Source organism: Plectropomus leopardus, chromosome 19, assembly GCF_008729295.1.
Source record: "Plectropomus leopardus isolate mb chromosome 19, YSFRI_Pleo_2.0, whole genome shotgun sequence".
NCBI lineage: Eukaryota > Metazoa > Chordata > Actinopteri > Perciformes > Serranidae > Plectropomus > Plectropomus leopardus.
In genome coordinates, this window is record NC_056481.1 from 8,551,582 (window position 1) to 8,571,786 (window position 20,205).

The 20,205-nt window shown below is 40.1% G+C and overlaps 2 protein-coding genes across 2 annotated transcripts in view; both read right to left on the reverse strand.

Moving 5' to 3' along the window:
- Positions 1-558: 558 nt before the first annotated feature.
- six3b (SIX homeobox 3b) lies at positions 559-15,689 on the reverse strand. The gene is made up of 4 exons (XM_042507268.1): positions 15,359-15,689; positions 13,715-13,840; positions 1,326-2,020; positions 559-771 (listed from the first exon to the last, which is right to left on the reverse strand). The coding sequence occupies exons 3-4, from the start codon at positions 2,018-2,020 to the stop codon at positions 633-635; spliced, it is 834 nt and encodes a 277-aa protein (XP_042363202.1). The 5' UTR covers positions 13,715-13,840; positions 15,359-15,689; the 3' UTR covers positions 559-632.
- Positions 15,690-17,833: 2,144 nt separating this feature from the next.
- The window catches only part of LOC121958537 (protein phosphatase 1B-like), a 32,550-nt gene continuing 30,178 nt past the window's right edge, over positions 17,834-20,205 (reverse strand). The window contains exon 6 of the mRNA XM_042507516.1: positions 17,834-19,182. Coding sequence (XP_042363450.1) covers positions 19,153-19,182 — 30 coding nt within the window. The 3' untranslated portion in view covers positions 17,834-19,152. The remainder of the gene's footprint in view (positions 19,183-20,205) is intronic.

Below are 20,205 nucleotides of genomic sequence, written 5' to 3' on the forward strand. Positions count from 1 at the left end.
TAGGAAGGTAAATGTAAGTATTAATCTTAATTTATGTTAACTTTATATCTAATTGTTAAGTTTACTTATAATTTAGTCATATTTACTTAATTTTGTGAAGTTGTTGCAAAATAAGAAAACCTTAATCAAATCTTTGAAATCTTTGATCTTTTTAGGTTTAAACAACTTCAGTAAACTATGTGTGTTTGCAATCTAGTCCATAATAAATATAAATATACATTTTATTAAATGTGTTAACAGAACTGGCAGATTTTCTAAGTTCGTCATTGGGAAAATCCATGTTGTCGTGTTTAAATTCAGTCTGACTAACTTGGTTTACTGGAGTTGCTAACACTTACAAAGAACAAGGTCATTTAACTTGTCATTTTTAAGTTGAAACAACTTCACAAAACTAAGTAAATGCAGCTAAATTTTAAGTAAACCGAAAGCTTAGATATAAAGTAAACATAAATTAAGATTTATAATTTTATTTACTTACATTTTTCGAGGCAATCAGTTTCCAAGATTATTTTAAGGGAGATCAATTTGTCAGATTTTCCAGTATAACCTTTTGTCCGCAAGCATCTTTCTCTTCCGGTAGTCCACTGTGGACCATCACAGGCCCCTAAAGGTCCATTTCATGATCTTAAGTCTCAAACATCCAAGTCTGAGTCACTGTCTGTAACTGAGAGAAGAGTTTCTCCATCTGCGCGCTCCCCGCTTTCATCTGGACTGCACTCTCCTCCACTAAGTGAACGCCCACCGTCTGGACACATTCGGTGGTGCTGCAACCTGAAAATGAAGAAAAAAAGATAAGTTAAAATGTGCAAAATTAAGTAATATGCAACAAGTTAAAATTGAAGAAAAACTTTTTTGTTCTGTTATTGTGAAAAAACAGTAAAATAAATAAATCTCTTAGCTGAACCCAAAATTAATGCTTAAAATTGATTGAAATCTTAAAAATGTATCATCAAATCAAATAATCTCCAATGCATGCATGAGAAGCAATTTACACACATCCATGCACGTTCATCCCTCACTTACACGATGGCTGACCCATACACTGACCCTTAAGTAAATTATAGTGAGAGAGAAGGGCGAAAGATCGTCCAGGTCAGACTGACAGGGAAAACAAAAAACCCTGCAAGCTGAATGGCCGTGCGCTTTTACGCATGAATAGCTCTTTTTACGCACAACTTTGGGCTGCCCATGGAGATAAAATTGCCTCAATGAGAGGATGCAAGAGTAAAATGGGTGATCAGTAAGGACATTGATGCATTTTGGACACATGGAGTTAGTTTCATTTTAACAGAATTTGCGCTTGATTAAAAGTCAAAGTCACTGACCTGTTTTTGGCTGCTGCCGCACGGTCTCTCTGTCTCCGGTTTTTGAACCAGTTCCCAACTTGAGTCGGCGTAAGCCCGGTCGCATGCGCCAGCTCCCGCTTCTTCCCGGGGTTTGGATACGGGTCCTGCAGGTACCACTCTCTTAGCAGCCCCCGCGTGCGCTCTTTGAAGCAGTGCGTCTTCTGCTCACCGTCCCAGATCGTCCTCGGTAACGGGAACTTCTTCCTCACGCGGTACTTATCAACAGGTCCGAGCGGTCGCCCCCGGAGCTTCTCTGCCTCCCGGTAGTGAGCTTCCAGCCACATCGCCTGCAGTTTACCGTGCGAGGCGCGCGTAAAGCGGTGTGTCTCCAGGATGTGATAAAGCTCGCGGAAACTCCCTGTATGATATGCCACCACGGCGCGAGCGCGCTGCACGGACTCGTGCTCAGAGATGGAGTCTCGGCCGTCTGCGGTCACCGGGAGAGACCAGAGGAACCGGGCCAGCCGCTCGATGTCTCCGGTCTCCTCTAGAGTCTCGCAGACGCTGGCGATCTGCGCCGCGGAAAAACACAACCCCGGGAGAGCCAGGGGAGGACAGGCGGAGGGAGGGTCCTCCGGGGACCTGGAGCGGGACAGAGCAGGGGCCCCATCCGCAAAATGAGGCAGGAGGATCCGGGAGGCTGAGAATAAGTCGAGCGGCGATCTGAACATCATCTGGATGACGGAGTAAAGCCAGAGAGAAGGCGAAGTAAAATGACAGAAATCTGTTTAAGTCTGACTCTTTAGCTCACCTGGGAGTCAGGGAGGGACCCTGATTCTGACTCCTCATTGGACACCCTGGAGCTGATGAGCGGTTGTCATGGCAGCACTGTCAATCAAACCAAGAGGATTTATATCCCTCATTTTTAGGCTCAAGCTGGACACACAAAGTCTCTTCTGAAACGAATCTCTATTGTGAACCATTACATTAAAACAGGAAAAGGAAAAAACGTGTATTGGAACTATCAAACTACCCTCCTCCCAACACTTTAAAAATAAATGCTATGGCTTAACAAAAAAGATTCAACTTTGTTTAATAGTTAATTTTGTCTACAGGTCCCTAATAAACAGTCCTGATGGTCTGAATTTTTCCAGGCATGTTTAGTGGTCATGGGGGGAGACTTGAAATCCTGAACTCAAGGGGGAGAAAAGTTAAATTTATTGATTTAATTGACTTATTTTTTTGATGCTTTGGTATTTTTGTTTTGGTTTGTTTAGGGGGGAGGGTTGTATTTTAAAAAATCTCTTATAACTCCTTGAGTTGTAACATGATAGTTACAGTCAAAGAAAAAAACTATTGTGATATGTAAACATATGTAAATGCTGTACGCTTTCATAAATATAAATAGCTGGGAAAGAAAAAGGAAACAATATTACCTCAAGGGCCATTTACTAGCTTTTTTTCCATCAGAGCTCTAAAACAAATTAAAATGAGCAGAGGTACAAAGTGAACAAATCAAACTAGTACATGATAAAACACATCATAAACAACTGTGTTACAATTGTTACAGTTTAGATTGTGAAATGTAAAAGGCACCTGAAAGCAACACAAGAAAAGTGATATTGATCCAGGTTTTAAAGGGTTAATTTGACCTCTGTCTTATAAAAGTATTAGAGAACAAATGATAATAAACAAATAGAGAGAAACGTCGTATTAAGCAGAGGAAAAATGGGATTATGATGATGATGTGCCACATTTTTCAAACAGTGAAACAGGAGTTAACCCTCGTGTTGTCCTTGGGGTCAATCTGACCCCAAATGAAATCTTTTGCTATCAAAATATAATTTTTATACTTTTGTAAACAAGGTCTATTAACCCTGAATTCCAAAAGGAAGTGAAAACGTGCGGTAATGGGTTGGACTGAAGTAAGACTAAAGGTGCTACACAGAATTGATTGACAATTTATACAATATGTTTTAAATAACGGTCAAAACAGGGCGGGGACAGAATGACCCCAGAGGACAAAAAGTGTATGGCAATCGGGAGGACATTACATCCTGAAACAAAACAGACATCACTGTCTGCTATCAGCTAAATCCCATAACCTCAGCGGCCCTGTCGGTAAGCTGCTTGCATCATTAATAGCAGTAATGTGGACGGTGTGATCACACGGACCTGAAAGCGTATGTTTCTCTAAGTGGTGTCCCTCCACTCTAATCACTTTCTCATCACTTTTCTATTCTCTAATATCCATAAGTTCAGAGATAAGCTGCAGCTCCGGCTCCATTCTGTTACCTTGGATTAGCATCGCAGTCCACACAGCCTGCTAACATTAGTCTAATAGAGCAGCGTATTCAATCAGCATTAACACATTCTGGTTGCGCTGGGCCATATGCTTTGGAGTGTGGCATCCTTTGTGTAGAGTTGTTTGTGTGGATCAAATGAAAAAAATTTGATGCGACTTTTAAGTGGACCGGATGTTGGGAAAGGTGGGTCCCGGTAAACCGTAAACCCATACGGCAAATAAGTTTGAATGTATAAAATATAAATTCTCTTTAGTCACACACAAGAGACATGGCAAATGTGAGCTGTATTGGGCGTGAAAAAGGGGGTCACCCAGCTTAAAAGGGTTAATGCCAATTACGCCAACAGACAGATGTCCCTGCATGGTGGTGTGAGGAGTCGTGTGCCAGTTTTTCACCCCAGATGATGCATGGTTGTGGTAATCTCTCCATCCTTTATTAAATCAAATCAAATAAGCTTCATAATAATGATGGGTCAGAGTGAGCATACTCTAAAAGGAGACATTAACAGATGATTTGAAAATGGAAAAAATATAGGGGAGTGGAGTTAAAAAAAAAAAAAAAAAGAGCCCACTCTTCATCTGTGCTTGAGGCCAGCATTTCCAGAAAACATTAGCCACCACTAGCATAACAAAGCCAATTTTTAAAGTGAACTTTTGATGGCTGAGTGGTATTGTGTGTGATGTGGGCACCAAGTGTAAAAGAGGAATAATGAAGAACAACAGATCTTACTTTCTGCAGTTTTCCAAAATTCAATGGAAAAATCCCATTGGCCTTTTGACAAGGGAACCAGGGCGAAGTTAGCTTCTGGGTTGGCCTACAGGAAAATATCATCCCCAGGGCACTATACAGCAGTGTCCAAATTCATTCACCACTTCCTACTCACAGTCTGGGGAGTCCTGTGAAGAGGACTCTACAGTGAGCTAATTGGCACATGACAAAAAACACTTTCGGACACTTCTTGGTCATTTTCGCTGAACCGTTAATTGTGCCATTGCTGTCTCACAACTGAACCTCGCCTTATATATTATATATTTATGTATATTCGTGATAAACACATGATACTGCTGTCCACATCTACATATTATGTAACAATCAGGAGAAAACAAACACTTAACAGTACAGTTCTACAGACATATTCACAAAAAATGCTGAATAACGATGATCAACAACGACAAATGTAGCGCCAGAGAAAGCTGTGTCGGTGTCAGTTTAGTTTCTCTTTTTCTTGCATTCACATCAAGTGGCTCATTCTGCTCTACTTGAGATGCTCGAGTCTACAGAGCAGCCTGTTTCTGTGTGTGTTTTCACAGCAGAAACAATGGACGAACACACAACGGGCTCTGAGTGACAGTGATGGCCAGGGCTCCTTGGAAAGACGTTCTCTAAATGAAGCAGGAAGAACGCACCAAACATACTTGAGGAAACATGCTCGAGGTGTGTGTGTTGTGGTGATGGGGGGGCGAGTGTGTAGTAATGGTGACAATTAAGTTAATTCAACTACATCTCCTTTCAGCGACAGGACAATTAGCGGGGAGGAGGAGGGAAAGCGGAGGTGGATGACACTTCCAGGGTGGCTGGAGGAACACAGCGAGGATACCAAGTGAATCGCCTCCCGCGTCTCCTTATCCCCCGTAAACAAAAGCCCTGCTCCTAATTAACCTCTCCTCTGACCTCCACAACTTAACACTGACCTCTTAAGCCCTGAGACTTTAACCCCCTCACCCGGTCTCATGGAAGAGGCCGTGTAGCCCCCCTCACTCCCGGCAAAGCCTCCTCCTCGTTAAGCCACTAATCACTTCCTGAGTCTTTGTTGTGCTTTTGTGCTCTTACAGGGATCCAGGACAGTTTGGTGCACAATGGTACCGAAAAAGCAGGGAGGAGGGGGGTCAGGGATTGTGGCGGGGTTGACAGGGATGAAAATTAACATGTGGAGAAAGTGGGAGGACAGCGCTTTTTTTTTTTTTATACATATAGTTTCTGGTAGTCAATTAATCAATTAGTTGGTTTCCAGGAGGGTAATTCATTTTAAAATCTTGCTGCTTGTCTATAAATCACTCTCTGGCTATAGGCTCCCAAATATATCTCTGAAACCCTTGTGACATATAGATCCTTCTAGGACCCTCAGGACATCTGGGGACGGCCGTCTGACCGTCCCAAGAGTTAGAAGTAAACATGGTGAAGCAGCGTTTTGTTATCATGCAGCACAGATCTGGAATAACCTCCCAAACGACAAGCCCCATCCTTAGATTGAGCAGCTTATATCGACATTGGACACAGGTCCTCGTCTACAGAGATCGCTATGTTGCACCACTATGTTTCTACAGTAGCTCAAAATGGACAAACCAACCACATTTTCAAGTTGGCTACCACAGTTAGCAACCCCTCCATGAGAATCAGAAAACCATTGTTTGTTTTTACGGGAAACTACGTAGAAACCTCAGCAAGAGCGACTGAAGAGGGATCCCTCTCCCAGGACAGACAGACGTGCAATAGATGTCATAAATAACAATTAAATTACAACGATGATAAATCCCCTTAAATCTTCAAACTGCTCCTTAAATATGTAGCTACAACCAGGAGTTAGCTTAACTTAGCAAAAAGACTTATATCTTGTTTATTTAATCTGTACAAAAAAACAAAAGTCCCCGTCACACATGCAATGCAACCCTGGATTTTTCTGGATGTTACCCTGCTGTATGTGAGAAAAACAAATGTCCATATCGGTTGGACCGGACATTAAACAGTCTTTATCCTGCCTGCTCCCTGGTACAAAGTCTAGGAAATGTCCAAATGTAGAATTCACAGCAAGCAAGTGGGCGTGTTTATGACGTTTCTATCATACAACTGGTGTGAAACGGCAAGAATAAAAAACATCCAAGGGTAAAGAAGAGGAGTCATTTACACAAAAACGCCAACAGAAATGTCTAACTGGAAATATAACGTGATTCTGATGGCAAGACAAATTCAAGGAACAGCAGGAGACACGTTTGTTTGACTAAATTGCAAACCAGCTACATGAGCGTGGTGTAATCCATGTTATGTCTGGCCTCATGCACGCTCTTCTTAGGTGCAACCAGGTAGAACGTAACCAGATATTGCCAGATATACACGAGAAGATGGCTTAAATTGATTGTGGCAAATTTCCATTGTTGGGATGATGTGAGTATAGTGTCCATCACCACCTAAAGAGACTTTTGGGCAACCAACAATAAAAGAGGCTTTGCATACAACAAACCCTGGACTTTCACCCGGAAGCCCGCTGTTTGCTTCCCACATGAATATGGACTCAAACTATGTTTTTTTTCTTAACCTAACCACGTACTTGTGTTGGAAATAAATACGAGGTGTTTTACTACCGTTGTAAGTTTATTTTTATAAAAACCGTATCTACATAATGAGCACAAACTGTCAATTTCTTGTGCATCTTAACAGGTGTAAATTGACACGCTGTCCCAGAATGACAACTTGGGATGACAAAATGACAAAACTATTCCTTTAAGTTAATTGAAAAACACAATGCTGGTTCCAGCGTCTCAAATATGAAGATTTTTTCCATTAATATAACTTTAAATTTAGTTTTGAAGTGTTGGTCAGATTGATTAAGATGAAGTTTTATTAGTTTAGATTTGTCAGATATCAAATTATTGATGAATGCAAAAAATAAGTGGAAAGTTGTAAATCTTCCTAATTACCACACAAATGCTGGTCCAAGGAGAGAAAAGCTGGCTGCACACATTAACAGATGGATGTGTCTTTGCGTTGTGTGTGTGTGTGTGTGTGTGTGTGTGTGTGTGTGTGTGTGTGTGTGTGTGTGTGTGTGTGGTCAGTCACCTTTTGACCACATCTTGACCTCTGTCACCGTAAACTGAGGAGGACAGGTACTCCAGTAACTGTACCTGGGCAACTAATCCTGCCCCCCTGATTGGTTTGTAACTCAATACCTCCAAGTTAATCCTGCTACTTGTATTAGTAAGGCAGTAGTCCAGCTGTGTGTGTGCTGAAACAGCTGGAGAATTTTTTTTTTTTTTTTTTAGAAAGACAAACATGAGCACACATATAAACACCTAACCAAACACAAACACACACACAGATGCTCCCCGACAATCATCTAAACATGACAGATGGGTGACGAGTATGGACATTAAAGTACAAACACCTACTGATGCATAAACAAAATAATCAGATAATTTGACTAATAATTCATTTTATGTGCTGCACTGTATTCAGCCTATAGATTAGGACGTATGGGCCAGATGTGAAAACAGCGATAACATCGTTATCCTGTGTTTGTTAGTGTCATCTCACCACACGGTGAGATTTTCATTAATAGCTTGAATGACACAAACACAGCAGCTGACAAACAAACCCCAGCGGCCAAAAATACAAACAGCTGGAGCCTCAACAAACGTCTGACTGTCACGGTCATACAGATGTGAAGACACACAAGCATATACTGCACACACAACTAACACTCATGCAGACCTAGTGGGTTAAAGGCACAGTTCACCCCACAATAAATAAATAGATATTTTACCTGATTCCCATAGTGCTATTTATCAGTCTAGATCAGTGATACTCAACTCATGGCCCACGAGCCAAATCTGGCACCTGATAAGGCGCCGGGTGGCACCCAAATATTTTCTAATCCACAATAAAAATAAAGTGATTCACACTGGGAATTGTTTTTGTACTTTTGAAGTACCAGAGTGCAAAAAGAGCATCAAAATAGAGCTTGTTTATAAAAAAGGGCAAATGAAGGATCCCCACAGCCCCTGACAGAGGTCCTAACTAAGCCCCTAATGTCCTAAAATCCTCGAAACATCCAAAAAATCTAAGAACTGTCCTAAAATCCTAGAAATGTTGTTGATTTCCTAGATATTTCCTAAAATCCTAGAAATGATGTTAAATCCTAGAAATTTACAAAAATCCGATAATATCCTAGACATGTCAAAAAAAACCCTAAAACATCCTAAAATCCTACAAATGTCCTAAAATCCTGGAAACATGTATGAGACTGCTGTGACTGGCCCCTTGTCTTTTGCTCCTTTTTGCAAAAGTGGCCCCAGAGCAAAATGAGCTGAGGATACCTGCTTTAAGAAGTAAACGTTTGCCTTTGTTCTAAATTTAGTTTGAAAAAGACTGTGTGCATTTCATGACAACTGTAATTTCCTAAGATAAAAATAACATTATTTTGAAAAGAGACAATGCATGCATCAAGCATAAATTGGCACAGTGTCCCTGAAGTTCCTAAACTGATGCGGGGGGTACCATGGGCGTCATACAGTATTTTGCCTTTGACCAACAGTCAGTATTTGACAATTCGGGAGTAAAATGTGCTGGATTAACTACATGCAATTTAGCTAAATGGACCTTCTGCACCGGATAACCAGTGACGTGCAGCTTTTTTTTGGACTACACAACAAAGATGTGTATGTGTTTCTACTTTAGAGAAGAAAATGAATGATGGGAGGTTTAAGTGGTGGCAGAGGTAAAATAAAGGGAACGCTTGAAGAGATAGATACAAAAATGGAACAAAGATGTGGAAACCTAAAGCCACAAGAGGATGAAATGAAGTTGGGATCATGATGAGTGAAAAGAGGAGGAAAAAGAGGCAAAGAGAGAGGAGGGTTGGCTCAGATGGAGGGAGAGGGGGGAGGAGGCTGTCCTGTCTGGTGTGGTTTGGGGTAATCTGGTCTAATCTGCTGCATGTTAACCTATCTGAGCAGCAAGAGCCAGATTATCCCTCTAACAATGGCCACACGCTCATCTGCTAAATTACTCCACTCAAAATCATATGCTAAGACACACTAACACACACGAACGAACACACACACACACACACACACACACACACACACACACACACACACAGCTTTCAGGGGGCCATCAGTGTATTATATTTCATTCTGTTTCACTGTGTATGGATATTGCGCACCTTTGAGCTCACATTTGGAGCCTTCAAATCAAATTCAGAGGCGCCCCGTTCAGAATTCCCCGGTCAACATTTCTCTTGCCCCAAGGTTACAGCCTCGAGTGAAAAATCCTTCGCTGTGAAAAGAGAGAGAGTGGGTGGAATAAGAGGAAGAACTCGAGTGAAAGCACAGGAGCAGGTGAAAAAAAAAAAAAAAACGAGTAGAAAGAGAAACACTGCTAGCATTTTCCTCCCTGCTAACAAAGCAGTTGGTTTTTCTATTGGCACATGTGCTTCAGCGCGTCGGGGTCAAATAGGTCAGCTGACCTTGAGGTGTAGAGAGCACAAACAACCACTGGCACTGAACACCTTCATCGCCCTTTCAGCAGAGGATGGAATAAACAAGACGCTTAAACAGCCGCAATACATACATATATATTATAGAAAATATTATAGAAAGGCTGCAACACGAGGCAAGTTCGGTGTTACCACGTATGCGCCCTGTAAATGGAGTTTCTGAAGCAGCTGCAGCTTCTTCAACAGCTCCAGGTTACAGGTTGAGGACTGAAAAGCTTTTCGCAGAAGCTGCTATCCATTCAAATAATAGAAGGAAGAAGGACAAAAGAAAAAGGAAAGCCAGTACGTGATGGGTTTAGTGCTGCACCTAACAATTATTTTTTTATCGATTATTTTTTCAATGAATCGATCAATCTATCAATTTTTTTCTTAATTGATCTAGCTATTATTTTTCTGTTGCTCGATTAATATAACAACGAATTTACCGAATATAACATTTTACAACTTGTCAAACATTGCAGGGCATTATTCCCCAACAAAAATAGCCCAGGCTTAACTGGTAATCTGTGTTTTACAGTCTGATATAAAATCTCGCCAAAATAAAATTAATGCCAACGCTTGGTCCACTCAAGTAAAACGAATGTAGTGCATCTACATTTAGCAATCCAACAGCAAAATAAATAAAATAATGTAAAATTCACACTTTTAGGAGGAGTAACAAAACAGTTACTCTTTGTTACAGTAACAAACCGAAAATCTAGAAGTCCAACAAAACATCTTACAGCAAAAATAGTGCAATTTGAATAAGAGTATAACTTTTCTCTTACATGCATAATTATAAATAGTACATTCTTTCTGCATCAGAATAGTCCAGCCTTAACCAGGCGTAAAGGCAAATCGCCTGCTGTATTTTCATATTTGAAAGCACATATTCCACTCATTTATGATTTTGTGCATGCTCCTGCACAGCTGACAACCCCATCCTGTAAAAGTTTCAAATTAAAATGCATTGTATCAGCAACTGATGGCATTCTGTCCAGAGACACAGTCAGATAGCTTTTGTTTTGAAAGGGAAGCAAGGAAGTTGAGGTAAAACAAACATCTTTGTATTTCCTCATCTCTGTGACAGAGGCAGACTTTAAACTGCAGTGTAAAGTGGTATCGAGTCAACAAAGGCGAGCATCACATTAAAAAAAATGGTGAGCCACCGTTTTCCTAAATGTTCTGCAGCTGACAAGCAGCTCAGACGCGCCTGATATGGCAATTCACTCAACATTTGTTGAGATATTTCAGTATGGGAAAAGTGGCAAACTGGCCAAAATTGTGAAATCAAAGGAGCAGTAGATCAGTGTTTCTTTGACTCATCTTGTTTTGATTCATTTCATGTTCTTACACACAAACAAATCAAAGTGAACGAGATAAAAGATGAACCTCAGAGGGGTGCACAAACACAGTTTAACAGGTCAGAGTCTATTGTTTGGTAATATCAGGCTTAAACTGGATACACTGGTTGAATCAGTGAGAGGGTGCAACCTGCACCCCGCCATCATCAAATTAAATTCAGCCCTTTCACCCCCCCAAACACACACACATCATACACACCACTAACATCATAATATATTTGGATCGCTCATTCACACTTTAACACACACACACACACAAACACGCTCTGCAATCCCATAATCCCACTCCAGATTGAGAACACCTTTAAGATACGATGTGATTATGATTAGGGATTATGATCAAATTATGATAGAGTGACAGATTAGACAGCGCGTGTCTCTGTGTGTGTGCGTGTGTGTGTGTGTGTGTGTGTGTGTGTGTGTGTGTGTGTGAATGCAGCAGACACACTCATTTATTAAAATGTGCTTCTTAACACGACATTCCTGTGTTATTTGATATTAAGTAGAGAAGCAGATTTTTTTTAAAACAAAAAAAGATACAAAAAAATACACTTATGATGTAGGCAGAATCATTTTTGTCTTCAAATAGTAGAAATTGCAGATGCGGATTAACACCTAAATCAAATATATAGCTCCTTCACAAGAGGCCTCTCTGATTACCAAACCTCATGAAAACTATGTTTACTTTAGTGATATTCACAAGTTTATCAATGCTTAGTCCAGACTGAAATATCTAAACAACTACTGGATGGTTAATCGTGAAATTTTGTACAGACATTCATGGTCACCCAAGAATGAATCCCAATGACTTTGGTGATCCAGTTTTGTCCTCTAGCACCACGCTGAGGTTTTGTTTTGTTTTTTTGTGTGTGAATTCAGTACAAATATTTAAGTTACCCTCAGGATAAACTGAAATAACTTTGGTCATGCCTTAACCTTTCATCCAGCACCATCATCAGTTCAAAATTTTAATGTGTATAATACTTTGGCTTACGAATAAGTACATTTACATGCATTCGTTAGACTATTGGTCGGCAGCCTATAATGTCAGTTATGAGAGGGGCTAATGAGTTGTATGGGGTAAATACAGAATTTTATATGAGAAACTGCTTTATTCTGTGTTTTTACAGGTTTAAACCAGCTGTTCTGTTTGTTCTTGGAGAGGGATTTGGCTCTCAGTAAAAAAATCCTTAACAATGAATACAACAAATTCTAACCAGGAGAAGTTTCAGCTGGTTGTAATATGCAATCCTCACCACTAGATGTCGCTAAATTCCCCACTACAGCGGGGCTAAAGAGCCGCATGCAGCTCTGGAGCTACAGGCTGCTGACTCTTTCCATTAGGTGGGTGTTTTTGTCCAAAGTGACGTAAAGCTCACAAGAGACGGAGGAAGTTGTCAGTCCACAACTGTTACACCCCGTCACCAGTGTGTGTAACACTGGGCCATTAAGTCAACAGCCTCCAGCAACTGGTTCATGTTCACAGGTTGATTGTGTGAATGCAATCATCAGTTTTACAGTGGCACCAGGATTACGTGCAATAATATATGCAAATTAACAACCATGTAGCCTTTAAATGTTTATTTGGTTGTATCAGACACGGCAGGTTTGTGTTTGTGAACACATATTAATAACCAGATAATCAGACTGACTTACCATGTTGTTGCACTTAACTTACAGGATATGAGTCACTGAAGTTATCTGGAGATGTGGGCGACAATGCAGACTAATATATTCCATATTTTTCATAACATACAGGCAGCTTGAATTCTGCTTTTTGCACTTTGCACATTATTTATGCAGGTACATCACACTGTGGATATACAGTACAGTATGTACTCTGCTAACCTGCTGTAATCTTGTGGACAATTTCCAAGACTGATAAAGACATCTTTTTATACAATTAACTACACTTTCTGAATATACTTGAACTTATTAGTTTTTCTACGATTTCTACAATCTCTGCTCTTCCTTGAACAATTGTTTGTGAGCAAATTTAATTTTTAATTTCAAATACAGTATCTACTCTGTAACAGCAGTGGAAGAAGTACTCAGGAGTTTCAGTTAGTTGCGATCTGCAACCTCCTCACTAGATGTCACTAAAATCCGGACCAGGGATACTCAATTTGCTTTACTTTGGGGCCACTTTCGCAAGATGACAGGAGGCCAGGAGCCAGTCGCAGCAGCTCCATATATGTTTCTAGTACTTAAGGACATTTCTAGGATTTTTGGACGTGACAACCTTACTGCTAGATGCCATTATTATTTTGTTCAGCTAATCTAAATATACAAAATAACTAGTAGTAACTAAAGCTATCAGACTCATTTTCTGACATTTTCAAAATCACACAATGGAAATAGTTATGTACAGTGCAAGCAGCGAATCTAAATGTTGTCAGTGCAGTACTTGAGTAAATGTTACTTTCTGCAAATGCTCTGTACTACTCATATATGCTGCTACTACCCCCCCGAGAATTGAGAAAGCACCTACATACCTTACTGTTGACCTACCTCAAGAAAAAGTTTGCATATGTTCTCTTCTCCGTAGAGGTCAAAGGTCAGGGTCGCTTTACCGAGCAGGATCCCTGGAGCTGCCGGGACTTCAGGATCTTAGACTTCTTCAAACTGCTGCTCTCACTGTAACACAATTTTTGCCATGAAAAAATGTAACAGTCATCAAAGGGCAACACTGGGACAAAACAAGTCAGTTAAAAAAGGAAATGATGTGGGCTGCAGCTTTCCAATTAACCTTTAACGCAGTCATGTTTTTAAATTTGGCTGTATCACAACGGAGGTTCAGCTTTATCCGACTCTCTCTGTTTCCTACAGGCTCAGTCAACTCTGGGTTTTTCAACTCTTTCATGTAAGTGTTTGTGTAAAAGAGGACAAACAACATCATCAGAACCATGAACAAGATTCTTAGTATTATATCAAAAGGTGTCACCGGCGGGGAAATTGCTGCAGTGATGTTCAAAAAGTTGAAATGTCTCCAGTATAATCACACAATTTGACTGGAATAGAGAAACACTGAGAAAAATATCAAAAGTAAGGCTATAAATGTCTTAAATTTGTTTGGTTTTTTTTCTTTTTTCTGTCTTATAACCTCCTTTGAACATAAAATGTCAAAATATAATAGAAGCCAAAGAACAGAGGACAAAAGAGAGTTGACGCCTGACAAGGTGTCTGTCTAAATAAAATGCTACATTTATAATTTACTGGGAGCTAATTAAAAGTGTAATTGTCTTTTCTCAAATTAAAGACAACAGCAGGTGTGCATATCATCACAAATTCACTTTGTTATTCTGAGCTTCACTAATGTAATAGTGTGAATCCATCTGTAGACACGGTCAGATCCTGCTGGGAATGTAAAAAGCAATTTGCAGCTTTAATTTTCTACAATGTGGCAATTATAGCTCAGTTTGTTTTTAAGTTTGACATGGAAAACCTGGAATGATTGAGTAATTGCACTGACTTATTAAATGAAGTACTTAAGTCACTTAATTAACCTATATCTACATCTGTCTATGTCACGTCTTTTTTTGCCATCAGATCCTCTTGGATGTGTTGACATTTTTCTCCCAGAATTCTTGTTTTTTAATATTTTTTATTGTTTAACATTAATGTGCTAATTGGCTAACTAGTGTCTTGAATTCATGGTGTCCATCTTCAAGTTTCCCTTTTTTAATGACAAACACTGACTACCGCCGCCTGCTGGTTTCTGAAGTTATTTCATCTTAGCAAATCTTGGCGATGCAACAGTCGGCCTTTGTCATGAAAAGTTTGACTACTTTGATGTCAGTTTCATATGTAAGGGCCAGTGGCGATTTTAGTTATAAAAATTCTGGTGGGGCCACACAATGCCCACACAACAAATTTGACTTCACCAACATCAAATACTCAAGATCAAAACAACACCAACATGAGAACAATACAATGCAAAACTCACGCCATGAACGGCGCACTGCTAATACATGACAGTCAACATAGTCCGCCACACATTTTGAATAATAGCGCCCTTCATAGTGGCTCCTGAGCCTGGAGTCTCCCCAAAATGCACCTAAAAATGCCGACCTGCCGGACTCGTCATGTCCACGCAGGGCAATTTCGCACTTTCCACAAAGTTGTATGCATTTTATAATTATACCGAGAACATACCTCTGTCCCTCAGTCGGTTGGTTGTGTTGTTAAATGTCGCGTCTGTACGCACTGTCAAGCTGCGATGCGACATTTGTGGTTCCCAAAAAGCCTTATAGCATTGTCCACATGCGATGCACAGCTCTCGCGTTTTACTAGCCTTTCTAAAAGATGTTTTAAGTCTTTAAATCCAGTTGTTGTCCAGGCGGTTTCCCCTCCGAAAATGAGACAAAACAGGGCTTTTTTTTTTGCTGTGCTAGCGGTTAGCCATGTCTTTCTTTTGAACCGGTTCAATGATTTTATCTTTTCCCTCTTGAGATATGATGAAGTCATCTGGTCGATGCGGTCCCAAATGTTTAATTTCCAGTTTCTGCTTTAAACCGCACAGTAGTTAAATAGTCCACACGATTCATTATAACATAAAAAGGCCTACATATCAGTCCCTACTTAGCTAAAGTAAGCTAGCAATACCTGCATGGTACCTGCCCTCGCGCCTGTCAAATCAACCAATGGGAATGCGTCGAGCACGCGCACGCGGCATGCACGCGCAGTTGTTTGTCCGGAAACGCGAATAGTTTATAATACATTTATACAATACAATACGTTTATAATACAGTGGCAGCATCAGGCTAAAAGACAAAACTACACACTACTACACAACAACAACAAAAATAATAATCTTGAGAGTAAATTGCATAGCAAGCATTTCATAAAGTAGACAAAGCTGGATTTGCTATTAATTTAAACTCAACGACATAAAAAAGCCTGTAATCTCCCAATGCACAGCAGCGCCCGCTGGTGGAGCCCCACAGGCCCCTAATGTAAAAACGCCACTAGTGTAAACAAATGCAGTCTATGGTAAGGACATTTGACAAGTGACATTTTCTTGCTTCAAAACGGCAATTCACAAACCAGTTTGTGAAGTCATAGTTGCTACGTCCACTTCTTTCATCCAGTCATGTCGTGGGAACTTTGACTTCACTTTTCCAGCCATCTGATTGTATTTGTGATACAGGTATCTGAAAGTGGGAAAGAAATAGGCCACAGACTGTACACAAACATCCAGAGATGACATAGGCCCAATACCAAACTCTCTCATGGTTGAAACATTTAGATAAAAGTGACTTATAGCCGGTAAAATATTTAGCTTAAAGAAATAAATAGACTTTTTAAACGGTTAGCCAAAAGTAATAATCTGTTAACAGCAACTGCCAAACAGCTGAAATAGCATTGGTTAGCAAAGAGTAATGAATAAACTGTAGTTAGCTAAAACTAACTAATAAACAGTTGAAATAGGCATGCTTTATTTGGTTAAAAATAATGATTAAACTGTTGAAATAGATAAGAATTAATGAATTAATCGTTTAAATTGTTAGCCAAAGGTATTGGCACATGGTTGAAATAGCATAAGTTAGCGAAAAATAATGAATAATGGTTGAAACAGTTAGCTAAAAGTAAATGATTAGCAGTTAAATTAGTTTTAGTTAGCTAAAAGTAATAAAGCTATTGAATTAGTAAGTGTTGAGAGAGCACTGGTTAACTAAAAATAATGATTAAACTGTTGAAATAGATTTAAAAAAATAATTAATGGTTGAAATAGTTAGCTAAAAGTACTTGAAAGATGGTTGAATTACCATTAGTTAGCTTAAAAAATAATAAATAATGGCTGAAACCATAGACTGTATGTAATATCTTTATTTACAGTCTATGGTTAAAAAGTTAGCTAAAAGTAACTGATAAGCGGTTGAAAAGGCATTAGTTAGTTAAAAGTAATAAACTGTTGACATGGTAAGCTAACTGTAACTAGCAAACTTTTGAAATATCATTAGCTGGCAAATACGAATGAATAAACTGTTGAAACAGTTCGTTAAAATGAACTAATATGTTGTTGAAATAGCATTAGTTAGGTAAAAATAATGATTAAACTGTTGAAAGATATAAAAATAATGAATGGTTTAAATAGCTTAAAGAAATTGACATGGTGATTGAAATAGCATTAGTTAGCTAAAAATAATGAATAATGGTTTAAACAGTTCAAAAATAACTGATTGAAATGGCTTTAGTTGGCCAAAAGAAATAAACTGTTGAAACAGCCAACAGTAACTAAAAATGGTGGAAATAGCATTATATAGCTAAAGATACTGAATAGTGGTTGAAATGGCATTAGTAAGCTAAAAGTAATAAAATTGTTGAAATAGTTAGCCAACAATCATGTATAGATGTTGAGATAGCACAATTTAGCTAAAAGCAATGAGTAAACTGTTGAAATAGCTAACAGTAACTGACATATTTCTGAAATACTTGTTTACATTGGGGCCTCGGCAGTTTGTAAAGCATGAGTTTACTTCTGCCACTCCATCTTGAGGGCCACCTGGAGGGCGGATGACCCCCAAAATAAACGTGAAACCCTACCCTACGCAGACGCACTCAAAATTGAGTCATGAGGGAGAACTGGGATTGGGCCGTAGTCTCTTCTATTAACATACGCAGCCATCATCGGATCCTTGGCAGGTATTTTATTTCATATATAGACGCTTTCTGTAATCAAATGTGAGTGCAATCAAACAACAGCAATACAAACATTACCAATGCAGTCTGAGAACCAGGAACAGGGTTAAAACAGGGAGTTCACTCACTCTACATAGCGAGCAGCTAGTAACCTCATGGACAACATTAAAAAAAAACAAAAAAAAAAAACCTTCCTCTGTCAGGACAGTCCGCCGTCATGTGAACTTCCAACCGTGATGGTGAGGAGGGAGGTGGGGGCGCCCGTTTGACCCACCACCCTCCTGCCCTAACCGTCCTCCTCTTACAGGAAGTCCAACCAGTGATACAACAGTCCCCCCCCCACCCCCCCCCGACCAACCACCCCGCCGCCATGAGTCCAACTTGCACTCGGCTCTTCAGTGAACTAGATAACCTCCCATTTTCCCCCATCATGATTATCATCGTCATTATCCTAATAGTATCAACAACAAAAAAAGAAATCCAAATCATTTCCACTTCTCACACGGCAGGAGCCAATCAGCCTTCGGGTTCAGTCAGTCTCGACCAATGGCTGTCCATCCGGGTTGACTAGAAAACCACGTAGCTGTACATGTAGAACCAAAGTTCTCATGCAGTGCCCTGCGAAGGTGGCACATCACATACGTGCACAGGTGGGTGTGAGGGGGGGGGGGGGGGGGGGGGTGATTATGGGTTTTTTTAAACGGTGTGTCTGTGTGTGTTAGAGAGAGTGTGTGTGTCTTTTAAGAGGGGAGAAGCAAAGGTGTTAGGCAAATATCAGACCCAGGAGCACGAAAAAAAAAAAAAAGTCCAGGAGTAGAAGAATTACATACAAAGTCTTTATCCACCGTTTGTCTTCTCTTGGCCCTCCACAAAACACTCACACACAAACTCTCTCTCGCACACACACACACATACACTATAGGTCCTTACGTCATTGTGAAGTCAGGTGTTCAAGGTCAACATTCAAGAAAAGAAAAAAAAACACCTCAATGGTAAAAATCATCTCTACCATCACAATGCTTCAGTTCATAAAATCTTGACATTTCTGAAATTTTTTGTTTTTTCCTCCAGGTTTTAAAGCAGTATGTGTGTGTGTGTAGTTGTTGTCGTCGTCGTCTTTTGTCCCACTGCTGCAAACACACACACACACACACATGCACAACCAACATACGCACACTCACGCACTCCAACACACACCACATGTCCTCTTTTTTTTTAGTGGAGAAAGACATGGCGCAATGGAGAGACACTCCTCCTCTGGGGCGGACGCACTGGTCACCAGGAGGAGACAGGGGTTGTTGCGACGGCTACCAGGGGTCTTCCAGCTCACCGGCACTCTGGGTGAGTAAAAAGGAACAAGAGATGGAGGAAGGTGGGTTAGTTTTTTTTGTTGCTTCATCTTTTAGTGCACACAAGTTAAGATACTGCTCCTGACGCCTTAAAAATGGCACATTTTGAACCTAACTGCCCTCAAATTGAATGGATAATGGTTAAAGATAGTGACATTATTCCCCTGCCCAGCCTTAACACAACCAAAACCCAGACCTCTGATGACTCACCTTGCGGAGAATCACGAGGCCAACTGTCAGACTGAAAAACAGGGGAGAAATGGAGAGAATGGAGTCCCTATAGTCTACGAAGCTCCCCCTCCGCTCGTCGCCGCCGCCAGCTCATGCAACGCAGCGGCAGGCGTTTATTTTGCTGCCATTGTTTTAAAGGAGACGACAAATTAAAATGTCTGAGATGAAATTACCAGGCTGGAGCTAAAAGCTGACAGAGGAGGGCAAGGAAGTTGAGGATTTGTTTTCTGCTCGAAAACTTCACAGTCGACAGAAACGAATACAACACATTAACAGGGAACTTTGGTATTTTCCCACCTTTACCCTATTTTCCCATGTTTTTGTGTCTAATTGACTGATGGGAACAACAATTTTTTAAAATTTGTCTATTTTTGAGAGAGCATTGCAGCCTCCATTGGCAAAACAGGCTTCGATATAACCAACTAGGGCAATTATACACCATTAAATACTTCCAGAAAAGGCCCCGAAATTGACATTGCCAAACTCACCAGACTCCATTCACAGATTCAAAATAACACTAACAAACAACATCTTGTTTTGTTTCAGCAATCACCAACTCTGGTTGTTCGAAATAAACACTTTATACAGCAATTTAAATGTGAAAATATGTTGGCTATACAGTCACTAAAATTACTAAAGAAGGATCCTGCAGCTTAAGGCAAGGTAGATTTAAGACTTTTTAAGACTTTTAACTCGCAAAATAAAGTTTAAGACCAATTTTCTCATATCCAGAATTGAAGAGGGACAATTTTATTTTGCCCAAATGTTTACTGCAACATA